The sequence below is a fragment of the Melozone crissalis genome, unplaced genomic scaffold (assembly GCF_028551555.1).
Source record: "Melozone crissalis strain CALT ecotype California unplaced genomic scaffold, PUWL_Pcris_2 ptg000005l_1, whole genome shotgun sequence".
NCBI lineage: Eukaryota > Metazoa > Chordata > Aves > Passeriformes > Passerellidae > Melozone > Melozone crissalis.
This window is the reverse complement of record NW_026535783.1, coordinates 44798745-44819267: the sequence shown is the minus strand read 5'-3', so window position 1 is coordinate 44819267 and position 20523 is coordinate 44798745. Positions and strand designations below refer to the sequence as shown.

General features: G+C 36.3%; 1 protein-coding gene across 22 annotated transcripts in view; it reads right to left on the bottom strand.

Moving 5' to 3' along the window:
- The window catches only part of PTPRD (protein tyrosine phosphatase receptor type D), a 1150230-nt gene that overhangs the window by 266440 nt on the left and 863267 nt on the right, over positions 1–20523 (bottom strand). For all 22 annotated transcript variants that reach the window (XM_054282388.1, XM_054282398.1, XM_054282418.1 and 19 more), the window contains one exon: positions 12441–12608. In XM_054282388.1, the coding sequence (XP_054138363.1) occupies positions 12441–12525 (85 nt within the window). In that variant the 5' untranslated portion in view covers positions 12526–12608. The remainder of the gene's footprint in view (positions 1–12440; positions 12609–20523) is intronic.

The following is a 20523-nucleotide window of genomic DNA, read 5'->3' as shown; positions in this document are numbered from 1 at the left end:
CCCTTTTGAGAAGGTCTGTATAGTCTAGACAGATAGAAAATTAGACTTTGGCTTCCATTTTACGTCATTAATTAGAGGTTACCTTTTCTTCATTGACAGTACTGAAAGATCAGCAGATAATAAGTCTTGTCTGTCTGTCTGCTTGTCTGATTGCACAACATAGATACTATTGAAAGGATCTTGTGATTTTTTTGGAAACAATTTGGTCAAGTAAAATATCAAAAATCAGGAACACAGTGAGAAAGCATGTCTGTTTGAGTATGAGGAAAACAAAGTTGCTACTGCTTAAACATTAGGTTGTAATACTCATTTTCTGACCTCTAATGAGTTTCTGCAATTCACATGAAATTTCTTTGATGAATTTTTCAGTCTATTATTTCCACATGGGTGCTCCTGCTTTGTTTCTACTTAGTGATGCATGACTGACAACATTTCTGGACCAGATTCCAAGGACGCTGATGAAAACTGGTATGTATCTTTGACAGTGGGGAAGCTAGCATGAGGAAGGATAAAGAGAGCTGAAGAGGTAAATGGATGCATGGGAAGGGACACAAATGGTAAATGAAGAATACAGGAAATATTAATTGTTTCACTAAGAGAGTGAGGCCCATGGATAGTCACAGCACAGCTGAAAAATCAGGCCCCCTCTGGTGCCAAAGAACATGCAGGGGTGAAGCTCAGGCCTGGCATGCTGCTGGTCTTTGCAAGAGCACAGCAACCCTTCTGCATTCCACTCCAGATCAGCCAAAGAATACCCCCCTGACAGCAAAAAGCGTGCCTTCTCAGAGCAGAAAACACCCCCCCAACTCCAGTCAGAATGCACTCCAGCTCTGCCTGAACAAAACTGGGCCACAGACTGTAAGAGGTCACTCACCCAGCAGAGAAGGTGCAGGGACAATTGCTGCCCTAAAGGTCCCAGGATTTGGAGCTCAGTACTCAGATTGTGATAAACAAAAAGAAGACTTTTGGAGAATAAACACTATTTTTAGACGATGGATTCTGCTAACATTGTGCAACTTAGAGCATTTGGGCAGAAAAAGGAAAATGCATTAACTATCAGAGAAAATTTGCACACTCCTTTGAAAGCTTTTAAATTAGGAGCACTTAGAGATAAATACTCCAGCAGCAAGATTTGAATTACCCTAAAATTCAATTTACAGTTAAATAGTATTTGTGATTTAATTTCTTTTCCACCTTTACATCATTTTTATGTTAAATGTCTTTTCTGGACAATGTCATCACTCTGAAGAGAAAAGAAATTATTAAAGGAATACAAATTCCCCTCCAGAATGCATAGTAGCATAATTTATTTATGTTAAAGAAAACATTAGTGCTGCAATCAGAAATTAATATCAAGAAAATATTTTTCAGAAAGCTTGAGATCTTTTCTAAAACTTCAATCTCAAAACATTTGAGTATAATTTAATCAGAATATTGTATGAAATATTACCTTATTTTTCTGAATCAGTTATTTGAAACAAATTTCAGTAGCCTCCTAAAAGCATCAGTCTTTGGGACACCATTGAGATCCCAGTGTCTGTAGCAACACTATATAGTCAAAGACAAAGCGTCTTCTTTGTAAATGTGCATTACCTGCCCTGCACTTTCCTAGCAATATTCTCCCAAATGGCAAGGAGTGCTTGACTATCTTTGTAACTTATTTTCCCTTAAAAAAACCTAACAAACAAACAAACAAACAAAACCCCAACCAACCAAACAAAAAACCCAAGCAAACAAAAAAACCAAACTGAAAATTTATTAAAATGTACCTGTAATGTCTGAATATACTTGATTAGGCACTAGAAATAAGGATTATTAATTTATCTCCTGAAAGTCATCTTTGAAAAGGGTACCTGGATGACTCTAGTGAAAAAACATAAGACGTAATATTTCTTTGAATCTGACAGTCTCAGAATGGACCCTTCTCTTGCCTACAATCAGATGTCTAACAAATATGACTTCTGAGACTGATCTATGCACAGTGAGAAACCAGTCCTAACTGCTTCGAGGTATCTATAGCTCAATGAGTTCTGACGACTTGCAGCTGCAATTTTATGTTCTGTTCACAACCTAAGAAGCAAACAGTAAACCAGAAAGAAAATACTAATATGGAATTAGAAAAAAAAATTTGTCATGATAAAAAAATAATTGCAAGGGCCACACATTGACACATTAAAAACTGAGAGGTGTAAACTTGGTGGTTCTACCTAAGAGACCCCTTTTTATTCTCACTGATCCTTCAAAATGCTTCCTTTGTAAGGTGAAAAGACATGACAGATCTATTAACATCAAAGAAATACAAACTCTTGATCTTCAGGCTCTCAGAGTAGTGTGTCTTTTCCCCCAAGGTTAAAATGTATTTTGCAATAAGACACTGAGCCATGCACTCACAGATAAGGAAAAAGATACTAAAGACTTAGAAGATCTGCTCAGTGGCAGAAATGAGTATTAATTAACAAAGGCATCTATAAATTCTCACTTAAGTACACATATTAGAGAGGAACCCATACAAAAATACCAGTCTATATTGTACTAAAGAAAAAACAATGGGGCATTCTAGACAAAAGATGTGTTTTTCTGGCTATAGAAAAGGTAAACAAATCTTGCTGAGATTGGGGATCTGAGAATAATTTGGCTAAAAGTTCTAATTTTTTCATATAAATAAAATCCACAAATTCTATCCTAATTCTGCATTTCAAAATCAAATAACCAAATTCAAACCAAGGGTAGCTAAAAAATCCTGTTTAGCCTCCATTCACACATTTGAATTTCTTCAGAAGGAAAAAAAGAAACAGAAAACTGAAAGAGCACTGGAAATGCATTTATTAGTATTTAAAGTTATAAATAAAGGAGAAGAAATGCTCCCTTTTTTAAATTTTTTGTATCCTATTTTTTTATGCACAAAAAATCCAGAAGGATTAATGATCAGGTATCTCAAAACTGCTTATACACAACCTACCTAAATTGAGATCAATTATGAATTGTCTCAAGGTTGTCAAGTCACCAAATGAGCTTCTGCTCTGTGTGGGTAGTGAGCTGCTGTCAAATGGTGTATAGCTGAGAAAAGTTTTCTAGAGACTTTCTGCCATGGGAAAATCCCTCAGATTTTTCATGTAAATCTAAAAGCTATTTTTAACATACTCATGTTATCCACATTCATACTTACGAGTTGCCAAAGCACTTCATTTCACTGTAATGTTTTTAGAAGTCTACAGTTCTTGTTAAAAAATAACACTGAGCTGCTATGTAGAACGCAAATAATCAATCCAAGCGAATCATGTTTAGTGAGCTTAAAATTTTAACATGTCTTTAGTAACAAATTTATCTTCAATTAGTGCACTGCCAAATTATTTTAAAGAAGGCTAAATTAATTTCTTATGCGACATTTAATTTTAAAACCAACTGTATATTGTTAATACTTGTTTTAAGAGAATCTATATCCATTTGATTTCAAAATCTTTACTTAAGAGCACAGTGTCATCTTCCTAAGATGTTGTGGGACCTTTCTAGATTCCAGTTTACCTCCAGTGTTTAGAATGCATACATCTTTAGATGCTAAAACCTTTAAGTCACTTTCGTCAGACCACAGATACTGAAAAAGGTCAGCGAACATGTTAACACTTCCTCACATTAAGAGTATGTCTGAAGATGAAAGTTTATAAAAGAGGAAAAAAAGGCGACTAGGATTTTCCACTCATGTACTTCACCTGTGAATTGTAAAGCTCTATAACTCATACCATAAAATAACTAATCCTTGTATCTCCCGCCCCAAATCAACATACACAAAAACACATAAACACAGAGCTGGCAAATAGGTGAGCTCTGCTATCAATAACATTAATATTGTAATTTTCCAAAATTATAAACTTCATTTGCCTAAGTGCTTGCCATAGCCTCCAATTGCACTTCCTATATAATATGTTATTTAATATAGATGTAATAATTGCGATAGAATTGTGATATAGTGCGATACAAGAATCTCCAAATCAGATTTTCTGGAGAAGTTAGTGTCAATGAACGCAATGCAAAATGCATGTTGAAACCATATGTATTTCTGAGTGTAAGATGACAGTAAATACCTTATTAGGACACACTAAGTCTTGTTGTCTGCTATCATGTCTCCACGTCAAGAGAACATGCCATACATGGGCACATTAGCCTGGGGAATTTTTGAGGTCCATTCACTTCATATGCATAACTACATTAACAATGGCATTCCTGTCTGTTCTTCTAGTATTAATTTATGGACCTCCTGTATACAGATTTTTAAAGTCTCTTAAAACTATAAATACTGTCTGCCTCAGCAAAAATGAACAGTAATTTCCATTTTTTACCTGCTTTTAATAACTCTTCTACTAAAATCCCCAAACTCCACAGTTCTATTCTAATATTACTGAGTAGGTGGACACCCATTCTGTTCTCATTCTCGCCTCTGCTCCCATAACTTTGCAGACCTTAGCCATAATCCCCACAACACACTTCTGCCAACCTTCCTTGAAACTCTAATAGTCTCAGCCTCCTCAGTCTCCTCTCACATGGCAGCTGTCCCATCCTCTGGACCATTTTAGCTGTCACTGAAAGCATTTTATGGAACTCAGTTGTGTTTTCTTGAGATAGGTGTATGAGCCTGTATGCTAGCATGCAAGATACAGGTGCACTAAGGTTTATATAATTTCCAATTATTTCCTCCTCTTCCTAATTCCCCACGTAGAATTACTCATAGGTGTAAAACTAGCTTTTTTACATAAAAAAAGAAAAGAAATAAACAGATTCTCTTCATCACCTCTGTAGTAAGTCCAGCACCTTGTGCACTCTCCATGAAATGCATAAAATCTGAATCTGAGAATATTCAGATATATAGTAGCAAACTGACATTTAAGAACATTGTTTCACAATAGATACAATGCAATTGACCACAATCAGCCACTAATTACCATTAAACTCAAATTTATTGAGCAAAGCTCTCTATTATGATTGCTATGTTTTGAGAAGAAAATACGTATCCACCAGCTAAAAAAAGCCTTCAGTTTTATAAAAACTTATTACCAAAGATGATAAAAGTATTTTCCTAGTTCTGAATCTCTGTTTTTCTCCTCCTTGCACTTTCTCCAGTTTGTCAGGAACCCCTGACAAACTTCAATGCATTGCTGGCCTCACTATGCCCTTATCTGTAAGGTTAATTTGTCTTTTTATTCACATTCATTCTACCTTTGCTCTTCAATCAAAAAGTTTTGGACCCTACAACCTCATCTTAACGCAAAAAATCTCTCACACACAAAAAAAAAATTCCTTGTTTATTTTCAAAATCCTTACATTTAGAGAGACTAGGCACTCTTTGTTGCTGGTAAATTGTGAGCTTTTTTACTAGAACAAGAAACCAATTGACTGTTTCTCTTTTCAGTCCAGACATCACCTGCCCATATATTCAACAATTATTTTACACACTAAAGTGTACGTGATATTCTTGGATGAAAAAAATGACACAGGTAGAACTTTCCTGGAAATGTCTGTAACTAATAAGCTCTTACTACCAAAATAAATTTCTTATCACTTTCCCTTATCATTTCTGCCTCCTTCTTCACAATTCCACATATTAAAACACAACCAACAGCACTAGAAGCTCTCTTCCATCCATATACTGGTACTGAAGTAGAAAGCACAGAAAGTTTTACAAAGCAAATTAAAAATCAGTTTTTTAGTAGTAACTAGAACAAAATTCTACCCACTCAGATTTCACAAAGACATATAGACAAATATTTTTATACCTCAATAGAACAAATTTTAAACTTCTATTGAATTCTCTTCCTGAAAATAGCCTTGTTGGGAAAAGGCTTTCAGAATTTATGTTTTGTAGGAATTCATGTGTTGTGAAATTCTGTCCTTTGCTACTACTTTGCACAGCAAGACCATGTCCAAAGTGTTTACAGTCATGCTCCAGAATTTCTTGTAAACTGAAATGACCATATGCCATGCATTTTCAATTTTATGTTTATTAGTAATTTTATGTTTATTAAAAGACATCTTAATTGTCTTTTATCAACATATTCTCCTCAGGTATGTAACATGAAGTTTGTAATCAACAGACAAAATTCTACCCTCACTTTTTTCATAACACATACCATAAAGTTTTCTGTAATTCAGTGAAAGCCACAGTAGCAATCTGGACGCAACTTGATGTTTAAACCTATTTTACAGCAATTTAAAGTCAAGGTGTAACTTTGTTCTCCACATAACTTACTTTAAAAGGAAGCATTAAAAATAAATTAACAATTTTCAAATTAATGTGTATTATCAAAAATTTATTTAAAATATTGTGCATATCCATAAGAATTAGAAAGGATTAAATTAAAAATACTTGCCTAATTATTTTGAACAAATATAGGTCGAAGCAGACACTGATTAAGCCAGAATCATTCTATCCATATGTTATTTTTGGGGGAGGGAGTTCACTGAAATATACAGTAGACAAAAGTGAATTGTGACCTTTCTGTACACATCCAGATATTTTTCATTTTCTAAAAGTGTTGTCAGAAATTCACTACTGAAACAGAAGATGCTACTCAACATTTTATCTCCATTTCAGCCAGTGAGAGTTAAGCTTCAGACAGGGGGTAAAAATACTATAAAACACCACAGCAGTTGTTGTGCTGTATGAATATAACCTAAAAAAAATTCTAAAATTTCTCTACCAGTGTTTCTTCTTCCTTTTTCCCTAAGAGCCTTCCTACACTGAGACTATGGTATGCACCCCTAGTAAACTTCTGAAGTATGCAGACATGTTCTTAAGCAATCTAGCAGACACACTGGAATTCGCTGCCAATTCTGACACAGGAATATTAATGATTCACATTCCTTTATCTGCCAGTGGTCATTACTGGTGCTGCAGGGAATTACATAGTGAGATAACTACCCATACTGTAGTTTCTCCAAAAACACTTGCTGTTAACAGATAACATTAATCTAAATCATGTGGGTTTGTCCAACACTGTAAGGCCATTAACATACATTTCTCATATCTAGATTTTTGGGTGTCTGGGAAGATTTGAGACTCTGAATTTTCTGACTCTGGTTTTATACATACTCAAAAAAAATCAAAATACAAAGGCTTTTTTTACTTGGGGAACTTTGCCTCCACAGTCAGACACACACAAAGCTGCCAGGCCTTAATGCTTCTCAGATTCCCAAGCTTGCAACTCAGCTCTGTTCAGTGCTCTGCTTTAGGGATGTAGGGGTTTACAACTACTTGAAGTAACAACAACTCTGAAAACAGCACTAAACAGCTCTGAAAGAGACACAGCGACAATCTTCAGAGCACCAGAGATGTAGACAGAAAAATGTTCAGAAGCACCATTCTGAAATTTTCTTCAATTCGTTCTGAAGTTCAAAACCCTGATGATTTAATCCTGAATCTACACCTTACAAAATACACACAAATCTTTTGTTCATATTGCATTTCAAAATGCTTTCTTATGTACATATTTACAGAGATAACCAAAACATATTCTTAAAAATTATTTTAACTGAAAAATTTTATTTCTCAAGCAGCTCATAATTTTGCGGTTGGTAATTTACACCAGGTTAAATAGATATGGTGGTAGTTATGGCTACTGCTGGAACTCAATTATTCAAATTTGCATTAATGCAAGGATTTGAAAAATAAGGGTTGGATAAACCCTGGCTCATGCAAAGAGCTTTATTACCTGTAGTTTCTGCAGCTAAGTCAGTATGTTTGGAATGATGGTATAATATTTTCATTTTCCCTGACTCTTAATCTCAACTATCAGATTTATTCCAAAGCTGTCACTTTGCTGCAGAGCAAAATGAATGCATCTAGGATGGTTGGGTATGACTAAGTGTCCCACTTTCCCCTAAAACTAAAACTTTAACTGATGGGTGATTTACTTGATATATGTAATATCATATTTAACAAGTCTAACGTAAAATTACTCTTGCAACAGTATATACTAATTTTCATCAAATCAACTGAAAAACGTCCTAGGGTTGGGCTGAAGAGAGGATATCAAAATTCCTGAAAAAAAAAAAAAGAATATAAAAGAAAATTGGAAGCTTTTTTCTCCCAAAAAAATCCTCAGCTTATAGTTCAACCTTTTTGAATACATCACCATTATTAAAAAAAAAAAACAACACAGCAATATAATGAAAGGGCTGTATCTTACATACAGTGCATGCTATCAGCACTAATATAAAGACAAATGATACTGTAAAAAATTACCAACAAAGAACAGAAAGATTTTATCCTTAATTTTTTTTACTGCCCACTCTTGAAAGCAATTAATTGAAATTACCTGTTGAAAGATATCAGAGTTTAAATCTAATTTACTCTGAAAAAATTCACTAACTATCAAATGTACATGTACAAAAAAGTAAATAATTTCCAGACTGGGCTTCACATAGCATTTAGGACCTTACTCTGGAACAGTGGGGGTTTTTACTGTGAACCATGTATGACCACCTGTAAGACTTACTGTAACACAACTGCTTTCTGTAATTTAATCACTTTGAAAGATCTGGGGGGTAGTTTACTCTTACACACAAGTGCTGAGAGAGAAGAAAATTCAGTATGTACTGCATGAATGTGTTTCAGATAGTAGACAAAACACAAAAAGTTTTTAAAGAGCAAGAGTGGTATTAGCAGGGAAAAACATACATGTTCCCTAAAAAGAAAATTTTTTTCAAAAAATGAGAAAAATATACAGAGGAAAAAATGGTTTCACTAACACTAAATTACTGTCTTTACATCCTATTAAACAAGAATTTGTCTCAATTACCCCAACATCTGTTAAAAGTAATCATTGTCCTGTCACAACTGATCCTGGCCTAGAGATATGATGGTACAGTGGTTCCCTGCATGATGGTAACTGTCACAATATGCATTAGAAGCCAAAGAACAAGCTAAGCATTATTCACATTTCTAACAACTGGGAATAGAAACAATATTACAGCAAATGCAGTGTTTTTAATAAGTATTTCTGTTTGCCTTTTTACAATAAGTTGCAAACACTTCTGCTGAAGGAAAAGAGAATTTTTGCTTCTCTTCTAAAACAGCATCTCTAAAGAAGTAACAAAACAAAAACATCAGAGCAGAAGCTATGTAACCAAGAATGAAGGAAGAGCATTAAACAAAGTTACTGCAGAGAATTAATGCAGCAGTTAATGCAGCAGAGAATTTTGAAATGCTGGTGTGGTCAGGCCTTTCTCAGTGTGGAAAAGGAACAGGATGCACAAGAATCAACTCAAATACTAAAAAGCAGGATGCAGACTATCTGCAGAAAAATATTTGATTCTAGTAATACAAATTAAACTCCTACTTTTCAAAAACTGGAATACCAGGAAAGACCAGGAATAACACTTTAGAAGGAATTTATATTACCCATCTTTCTTTGAGTTTAGTGGTTAAGTGAGCTCAGTGACCCTTGGCAAGATCAGAAACACATAATAATGTACCATATTTGATAGTTCTTAAAGAAATATGCTATGTAGGAATCTCTGAAACATATATGTATTGTTATTAAACAGATGAACCTGCATATAGCCTCTGGATAGTTACTGTTCATTTAAATCAACACGAAAAGACCCAGTACTTATCTTGTGACAAAACTGTATTACTAATCTCTCAGAAGCTGTGGTGAAGCATTGCCATCTACACCACTGAGAACATCCCACCCAATGAAAAACACTGCAGACTAGTAGATTGCTGCTCCTCAATAAAGACTAATGAACAAGTACTTTCTTTCCTCAGTGAAAATGTGTTTCACTCCTTCTTAGTGTACACTGAACCTGCAAATGCCAAACATAAGACATCTAAAAATATTTGTAATACTTGAGATTTTCACTTCTTGTATTTACAACTATCACATTCTTACTAACATCAAAAGGTAAAAAACAGTGAAGGAAGCTTTGCCACCTTTTAATTTTGCTTACTATTCTCAGTCAATGTAAATTTAGTTTCTGGATTAAAAGAATAAAATACAGTTTGCACATATACTTGTTGACACATTACATTTATCAGCCCACACCAACACATTTGAGAGTGTGGGGTCTTTCACAATGATGAAGAGAAATAAAGGTATCCCATTTCCTCCCTCTCTCAACTGTGAAGGTTGTATGTAAACCAAAAAGCACTAAGGACCACCACTGGGAACCAGTTCAGTAGGCATTAAGCTGGCTTGCTACTTGGTGCTACGAGTCCCACACACAGTGATTTGACAGTGAGACTGGAAGAGCACGAGTTCTTTACCCATTTACAACTACTCTAGAAAGTTTACAATGTATTGTCAATGTTTAGACACTAAACATTGACACTTTTCTGCAGCGCCTTGATGTTAGCAACAGGAGAATAATGGCAAAAAAAAAAAGGAAAGCATATAGCCTTAAGAGGGTGACAGAGAAAAAAACAACAAATTTTTTGTTCCCTTTGTCTCACCTTCTGTGTCCTCTTCCCATTAAAATGAAGTAATGTGGTCCTGCCACTCTTTGTGAAGAATTTCAAGAAAAGCACTAGGTCAAAGTGGGGTCTGGCCTCTTCTAGAAAGTGCAAGACAAAACAGGAGCAAGAGTATGTGCAGGAGCAGAGGGCAGAGCCAACTGCAGCACAGCAGGAACTTTTCTTCAGGCAAGGAGGGCTAATCCTGGATGAAGACACATCTTCCAGTGTGTCTGCATACACTACGTTCACAGGTGCTGTCCTGTCTCACCCAGGCCATAAAATAACTATGTCTGTGGAGATTCTGTGTGTGTCCCAAATAAAGTACTATGTGTAAGATGAAAATGTGACTATATCATGACCCTCAAAGAAATTACTAAAATAGAAGAACATTAACTTAACACTCACACTATAAATGCAATATTAAGCGGAGTCAAATAAACATATATATGACACACAATTTAATTAATACCATATAATGTATACCATTTGCATCTATGTATATAATTATTTACACATCTTAAAAGCTGGTGCATATTAAATACCTAAAAATCATAATCTCATTCTGAGAGAAACTATCACAAAAAATTAATCTTTTTGCTCCTTATGCACAAAAAACTAATCTTTGTGCAACTTTTAAAATAAGTGGAATACTACAACTGCAAAACTGTCCAACATATGGGCCCACTTCCCAATTAATTATTTGCTGGCTAAAGTGTTAAAATGTCCTTGGCTTCACCTTAGACACAATCATCCCAGCTGGTCATTATCTAACTGGAAAGGGGCCAAAGAATCTCAGCTGTCAGTACACAACAAACATGTATGTTTTGTCCTTTTTTCCTCCATTTACTTCACTTTCACAGATCTGCACTTAAAAGAAGGAAAGCTTATTATGCATGAAACTGAAAAATTTTGGTATCTCTTTTACTGCTGTGACTCTGCATACCTGGAGTGCAGGTGGTAAGTGGGGTAATGAAGAAATCTTCTGTATGCATTTATTGAAAAGTGATTCATCTAGCCTTACTAAACCCGATTCTATTACTCTGTGTTTCTACTTAATTTACCACACGTGTGAAAAAAACACAGAAGTTTTCTAAAGACAGAGCTGAAACAAAGTTATTGATGGGTCATGTGTCTGCAAAGAGTCAGGAACTACTCAAAAAGCAGGAAAATATCCCTCAACCAAGTGAATGTTTAGCAGTCAGCTTGTAGCCAGTGTTAACAATCAGCTTGCAGTAAACCTGCAGATCAACAGGTGGAAAGAAAATGGCTTTTCTCATTTGCACATTACTTGTGGAAGAAGCCAAAGGACAGCTGGGAGAAGGAACACATGTAAACAAGGCAGACCTAATGATTTCCTAATTAAAAAGAAGATATTATCTTTCCATTAATAGATAAACTAATTGACCAAACTCAGCATTTTCCCCTCAGTACAAGTAAACATAGGTGCTTTTCCTCACTGAATTGCCACATGTTTAGGCCAGCTACTAAGCTGTCAGTTCTTCTTGATTTGTTTGGATACTGTACTCTGTGACAGCTGTCGGAAATAATACATTAGAACAGTTGTTGTAGCACTTACAAAGGGACGGGAATTTTAACTGGACGGGAAATTAATTGGGAGGGGGATGTCTTTTTTTTTTTTAAATCAAAGTTAAGACAGAAATATTCAAAGAATGACAGATGTATTTAAGGTATTTGACCAATTTCTAGTGAGCAAGGCTGGTTTTTGTTTTGACTGTGTAACTTTGTGACAGTGGTCTTCACCATCTTACATGAACCACTTCATGCTTAAGAAAAGGGGCTTTAAGAAGAAGAAACAGTAAGGAAGTTGCATAAACAATCTTTTTCAAATACTGGTTGTGATCTAGAGAGGACCTGAAAGTTTTTGAAGAATCACTCAAAAGGAAACTCATTCTGAGACTCTTAGTGGCCACCAGCTGAAAACAAAACCACGCGTGATGGCCAAGACCTAAGCATAAATGAATAATAAACTTACTTTCAGCATCAGCACAGAGCAGCAAGCACAGGAGCACCACCACTGGCCTGACTACGTGCATCATCCGACAGCTTGGCACCAGCATGCTTTGGCAGCCTTGTTCTCACTGGCTTAGAAGCCACTGCGAGTCTGTCCAGTCTGAAATGTCAGATGAAGTATTTTCAGAGCCTGTGAAAAGATAAAAATACAATTAGCAAAAAAAGACTAGAGTTTTCCTTTTCTTTTTTTTATGTATTCACAATTTGAGGCAAAACAATTTCAAAAGACAAAAGGGTAAGGCAGAAAGAGGAAGAAACATAATTAATTTCAAGCTACCGGTATGTATAAGAGATCCAAGACACAGTAAATGTGTTACAACACATTTCTTAGTGTCCTTTATCACATAACCAAGCAACTGTCACATCCTGAATCTTTAGTTAGAACTACAGCATGTCCTACACCAAAGAAACTAGTATGACAAGGTTTAAGACATCACTGGAACTCATGTTGCAAAAAGATAATCAAAGCAGCTTAGATATCCATAACAAATCCACATGCCAACAGGGAGCTGATGCCCTGGCATCTGGTAAGAAAAACACCACCGAATCCACTTCAGAACATATTATTAACATATTGCATTGTTCAGCAACTTTCAAAGGTTAAAATTCCTATTGTGATTTCCTGCACATATCTGAATTATGCCTAATAGAAAAACAGAAATCTGGCATTGAATAAAGGGCTGAGATCTCAATTCAATCCATCTAATTTATTACAATGTGTAATTGAATATGATACACTGGTAGAACTACAGCTCAAGTACCTGACTTGAAAAAACAGTGTTTCATCCTTGTCCAAATATGCCACACGAACAGAAATTAAGGAATATAAAAAATTTTTCCTCCTTCGTCAGGAAATACTAGAGATATCCCTAAGCAGCGTGACATTGGCACTAAAAGAACATGACATGCAATTATACTTTCTGAAGGATCAGCAACATATAGGCTTTTTAAATTTGATTCTACCCTCTTCATTACCACACAAATGGCTTCCATGCAGTAAAGACGAAAACCAAGAGGGCAGAGAAAAAAGTATACTAATTATTATTCCACTAAATAGATCTTACAGTTTTGTGGGTGGCATAAAGAGCCCATTTTCAGTACAGAGAAATGCTCAAAAGAATTTACTCAAGGAAGAAAAGACATGAGCAGCTGGTAGAAATCTTACACTATGTTACAAATCTCTTTTGTAGAACTATCTTTTGAATCAGCGACTGCTATCAAAAAATAGAAGCCTAAGAAATCTTCATAGGCAAAATGCTAAAGGCACCAGCTCTCCCCTTTCATCGCTACCATCTTCATGCCAGCATTTCAAATGACAGCAAAGTCCATGAGACACCAGTCCTGTCGGACTCAATTTGTGTCTGTGCAAGCGTATCAGAGCCAACTGCTGTGTAATGATTCCAATGCTATCACAAAGATGGATATGCATGAAACGCACTTTCAAGGAAAAGGTGATTTTTATTTTGCTTCTTCTGGAATGCAGGAGTTACAGGGGAGCCCTGAACTATCTCTACAGCCAGCTCACTTAAGAACAAAACTATTTTTTCATTAGTACACAGCCATACTAGCTGATATGTGAAGGTGACCAGAGAAATATGGTGGGTCCTAAGTACTCCCTTACTCCTTTCAGGGGCAGAAGCAGAGAGGAAACAATACTACAATCCTGAAAATTAATAAAGGGAGTAGAGAAGGGGGGGAAAATGGTGACCACAAAAGTACTTATTTTATACAACAGTTTTTTTAATCGGGGCACTGGGGCACATTATTTTCATACATTTCAAGCACTCCCATCAAAATATTAAATGTGGTGGCTAACAGGATAAATATTACTGTCTGCCTGGGGAAAAGAGTAATTTTAAAAACTTTATGGTCCTGATATATGAATCTGCACACATCCCCTACAAGCAGTCTGCAAATGAAGAGATGTGTCACAAAACTTGGCAAATAAGATTATTTGCCAAAGGGTTGAGAATATAGCTTTTTCTTGTCTTTTTTTTTTTTTTAATTTTTTTTTTTTAGTGAAACCTTATTCTACTCTCTCATTCTAAATGCACATACAACCACTTGGGAATACTGCACTCTGTGTCTGCTTTGAAGGCAATATTCATTATCACTCAGGTCATTAAATGAAAGCCCTCAGTATTCCCTTTCTTTCATGTTTCCAACAGGCTTGGCTTTAGCTAACCTGATGAACACACCAAGGTTTTCTCTTTGCTTGTTGCTTGTTCTCCCTTCTTACCTGCCTGGGCCTTCAAGTAAACTTCCAATATTCTGGCTCAGGGAAACATAAGCACTAGACTAAAGATGGTGGTTGATTTTTCTTTCAAGTTGAAGATACCTTGTTAATGGAGGCAAGCAGGTGATGGGCTGGTACATTGAGAGAAGCAAGCCAAGAGACATTCAGGTAATATCAAAGCTCTCCAAAAAAGTCTGCTTTACCCACAAGGAAAACAATTTTCAGAGCCTACTACTGACAACTGTACCAACAATGATATATCATGTAGTATATAGGCTTATTTGTAAAAACTAACATGAAGATGCAATTCCTTAAAAGGAGTAAATGAAATTACCAAGACAACTATCAACTTCCACATCAAGCCACCTTAGTAGTTCCAAAGTGAAAGAATTATCATCTAAAGAATTATTAATTCCTAAAATCAAATTAGGTTCCTTTCCTTTTATATTTCCTCCTGATGATGGCTTGTTATGTCCTGAGCGTGGTATCAAAGACAGTGAAAATACAAACAGCATTTGCAGCACCAGGTTACACTAGCCTTGTCATGAGAGGAACAATACTTGCCTTGCAGAATTAATCCTCAGTGAAGAACTCACTTAGAAGCCCCTATTACAACATTCACACTGCACCAGGGCAGAAAGATGAGGTTTCTCCTTGGCAGATGATCACAATAACTACAGAGAGGTCAATAATTCTTTGGAAAATTTCTCTTTATGAAGCTTTAATAAAAGCTGTTATTATTTTAGGTAAAGTTCTGTAAAACTGCTGTATTAAATAATCAGAAATGACTCTTCCAATAACTCTATTGGAAATTACTCTTTCAATATCTCTAAAAGAGCTATCTACAAAACTAGGTAATATATCCAACAATAATACACAAGTAAGTAAGAGGATAGATTCTCCCTGATTAACAGTATCTATTAACAGGATCAGTAAAAGTGCAGATGTGCAGCTCTCCAGAGTGTTCAACACAGAGACAAAAAAGAATTCTCCTCAGCAGGAGCACGGCAGCTGATAGTACCAGGGCATGGGCACGTGCACCAAGTATCCTCAAAAGGATCAACATCTGGGGAAAAGAGGAATTGGGAATGAAGGAATGAAACATCTCAACACTGGAATGCTTCCCTGCAGTCTGTTTACCTTAGTGGCAAAAATAATCTTTTAGGTACTATCATGGTACTCACAAGATGGCTCCTGCTTCAAGACAGTTATAGGAAATGCACACCTGGGGGCAAATTTTAGAAACCAAACCAAACCAAAAAAGTAAACACTGGTTGGTTGTTTTTTCTTTTGTTTTTTTGTTTTTTTTAATCAGCGTGTTTTTACATGCTGGAATGTGAACTTAAATGCTTGCTCACAAAGAAATTCAGCACAGCAGGGAAGAGTTGTCAGAAAAGCCTTGAACACGGACACAAAAGAACTCATAACACAGGTAGGGAGCCACATTGACAAAAATAATGAAGCAAACAGTAACTTAAAAAAGTTTAGAAGAAAGGGAATATGAAGGGATGAGAGTTCATTTCTGCTACAAACAGGATTTCTGGTTCAACTTTTCCAAAGTGTTAAATTGTTTAGAGATATGATTTTAGTTCATGGTCATCTCTGGTTTATCCCGAGAATTTCTCATAGAAACCCCATATTTTCCCCCATAGGAAAGTAACTGGATACACCTTATATTAAAAAAAAAGAAAAACAAACAACAAACAAACAAACAAATAAAGCAAAAAAATCCAAAAACAAAAACCAAAAATGTTTCTCTAAGAAAACACGGAAGCAAAGATTAAAACAGAAGACAGTGCTGAAATTCAGTTTTTACGCTTCATTCATCACATCCACAATCCTGAATTACACCCATTTCCAAGCCACATTTTTAATACCATGGAAATGGAAGACAAGAAATACAAAAAATGAATTTAAAATATTCCTAGAACTAGTGATGGAAAGGGTGTAAATACTTCCTGTATTTGCATATCAATCATGACCCCTCCTTAAAAATAAAATCTAAAAACTTCATGGAAAAATCTTGGCTTCAAAAACCTAACTGACAGCTGAATCATTACCAGAAAGAATAGAAAACAATGCATTAAATAAATTCTCATAAGGTCTTTAATCAAAATCAATTCAGAAACACCTCTGGGTAAAATAATGTCTTTTAAAGAGAATTAAATTTATTTTTCAAAGCAATAAGGGCAACTGGCAAAAGCATAAGTTCCGCATTTTGCTTGCACTTTTATTGACTGAACATGATAAATGTTTTCATAGTCAACCTGCTGGAAAAGTTCCATGTTTCATTATGCTTTTAGTCTTAAAAAATCCAAAATACACAATTAAGGAAATTTGAAAGGACAGCTGTGGTGAGTGTTCAAAAGTTTAGTCTTATCTGTCTCTGGATGACAACTCACCCTAATGCTTGTCTATCATTGCTGAATTTCTCAGTTACAGTTATTCCAAGATGAATGAGCACCCATCCTAAAACAGTAGGTTTCTGATGTCATGCAAGCATTTGAACTACATCACTATAAAAGCACAAATGAGTTGCAGTGCTAGGGGGCATTTTGCCTGTATAAAACAATATATCAATCTGATTCTACATTGTAGTTCTATTTTAAACTTCAACAAAGATTCCTTTGTTACCCTGAAAAACAGAGTAGATTTTTTGGTAACTGATGAAATAGATTAAACTGTTTAGTGAATAAATCAACGCAACAACAGCAAGGTACCTTGGGATGTTTTTCTCATATAGAAAGTTGTTAAAGGTTCCTGGTTTTTTGCTTACAAAAAGACTTATGTTCATATGGAATCTTAAACCACACAGCAAAACCTTGCCTAGCCTGATGTTTATACAGCTTCAGTTCCATTCTAAATCAGGGATTAAAATACCAATTGTAAGCTGACAGGTGTCTCAATGCTTACCAACTTCCACCATCTTAGTCACTTCTTCAGATCATAGGAACTTTTCTTATGCAGAACATGATGCAGAAACAAATCATTAGAACACTGCCTGACTTCTTAACTTGGTGCCTCCAAGTAATAGCTCAAGAAATAAACTTTGTGATGGAAATGGCTGAAGTGCTGAGCTGGAAATAGTCTTGCTAGATGAGAAAAGCATACCATGTTATCTGTCTGTGGATATTAAAGCCATGTATTGTTTGAGAATCTATGGAAATAACTTAAACCCTGTTACAAAGCCACAGATATTAAGCAGACAAATGAAACATCTTCCACTAAGACTGACTTCTTGCCTGAATAAACACAAACTCTGACAATACCCCTGTCTTCCCTCCTTGTACATTACTTGCATACATTATCCTAAAATATTCCAGCTCTGACTTTGCACATATTAAAGAAAGCTAACTCTATTCTGACACTTGCTAAAATAAAAATCAACAGACCTACAAAAAAAAAACCAAACAAAACCCTAACAAACAAAAAACAAACAAAACCCCAAACCAAGTAAACAAAAAAGGAAGAAATTTAAAAAAACCCAACAAAACAAACCAAAACAAACATCCAAGAAGACAGAAAGATAGACAGAAAAGGGAAAAAAAGAGCAGCAGCTTACCAAAAAAAAAAAAAAGGCTAAAGTATCTAGGCTATACTGTTACTTTACTCTTTCTTCAGCGATAGAAGAGAAGCAAGGTGAAATCCACACTAAGGTGTCTAGAATCACCAGGTCACACACTAATGGTGTCCTCCAGGAATCAATATTGGGCAAGTCCTGTTCTATATCTTTACTGATGATTTGGATGAGGGGGTCAAACACACTCTTAGTAAATTCACAGGCAACACCAAATTGGGTGTCATTGTTGACTATTGATCTGCTGGAGGGCAGGAAGGCTCTGCAGAGGGATCTGGACAGGCTGGATCATGGGCTGAGCCCAGTGGTGTGAGGTTCAACAAGGCCCAGGGCTGGGTCCTGCCCTTGGGTCACAGCAACCCCAGGCAGTGCCACAGGCTGGGGCAGAGTGGCTGCAAAGCTGCCACAGGAAAAGGCCCTGGGGGTGCTGGTGACAGCAGCTGAGCATGAGCCAGCAGTGCCCAGGTGGCCAAGAAGGCCAATGGCATCCTGGCCTGTGCCAGCAATGGTGTGGCCAGCAGGAGCAGGGCAGGGACTGACCCCCTGTACTCAGCACTGGTGAGGCCATACCTCAAATCCTGTGCTCAGTTCTGGGTCTCTCCCTACAAGGAAGACGGGCAGGGGAGCTGGGGAAGGGTCTGGAGCACAAGTTCTGTGAGGAGCAGCTGAGGGAGCTGGGGCTGTTTGGCCTGCAGAAAGGGAGGCTCAGGGCAGACCTTATTGTCTCTAAAACTGCCTGACAGGAGGCTGCAGCCAGCTGGGCAACCAGGCTCTTCTCAACACAGCAAGAATAAACTGTCTTGAGTTGTGCAAGGGGAAGTTTTGAATGGATACTAAGAAATTTTTTTCACTGAACTGAATCCATAGTAAGACGAGACGATTTTAGACACCTTAGTATGGATTTCAGGCTAAGGATTGGAGTCTTCCTTGAGAAGTTGGTTTAGTTGCCAGCCTAGGAGATACTCAAAAGACTTGGAAACACAGTGATTAGGGACATGGTTTAATGATGGACTTAGTGTTACATTAACAGTTGGACTCAATTTCAAATGTCTTTTCCAACATAAGTTGTTCTGGATGCTATGATTATATTAATTGTTTCCTCTGAAATCTGGTTTAAGAACAATACAACGACTGCGTTTAAGCAAAAACATTTACAGACTGATTTTTGTCTTGTTTGCCTCAAAATAACAAAAACTGAAAGAACATATAATTAGTACTGGGGTATTTGCCATACACAGTTTGTTAGTCTTTCACTGTCTGTTACATTACTTAAAAACACTGGAACTGCGCAAGTACCACCTCTTAGAAAAGGCTAAATCTATGACTACGTGAGCCACAAACAAAAACATTCTTAGAGCCACTGTACTGTATACCACATACTCATCCAACACTCCCAGGAAAAGGGTCTCCCAACACCAGCTTCCAAGCACATACTCCCAGCAGTCTTACAAAAAAGCAGAACTACCAAGAGCAGCTAGCATCTACCATGAGCAGCTGAGTTGTCAGACCACAGAGGCAGCATCTGTCTGTGGCCTGCTTCTCCACAGAGCTAGCTATGTGGATGACCTAGCAACAAGATTGATTCTACAGCTCCACTGCTACGCACATGACACAGACATGTTAATACGGCTTATATCTGAACAGCCATCTTATTTTCAGGGGAATTTTGCCCTTCCTGTATCTTTTTCAGTAGGGCTATTGGCAAAAATTCAGGTTATTCCTCACCTTTAGGATCAGGCATGGTTGAAGCATACCAGGTATCGCAGATACTAAGATAAAACTAGAAATATATTTGCAAGTTTGGAGCTAAGAAATAAAATATAACTTCAGTATTACAATGCATTTTTTCTCCATTCTCTGCAATTTCTTTTTTAATAGCTTTTCTTTGTCCTTTTCACTTAATGGTTTTGCTTCAAAACTATCCAATATACTTGTTGGCTAATCAGATTGAAGCATGACTGACTGAGACAGAGAATTTGCAGTACACACAGGACAGCAATCCAGCTGCAGCTAGTTTAGCCTGACTGCACTTTATTATAATGTTGCTGATGGCAATACAATTGTATTAGAGGAAGAGATGGAGAGCTGAAATGGTTATTTTTCAAAAGTAGTTGGCATTATAAAATTATTTGGTAATAAAAGACAAAAACTTCCTGAAGCTATAGAAGGACTATGCATTTCCCATACTAAGATCTGGCATAATCGTGCATGGCTTTTCACAGGTTTTCTTTT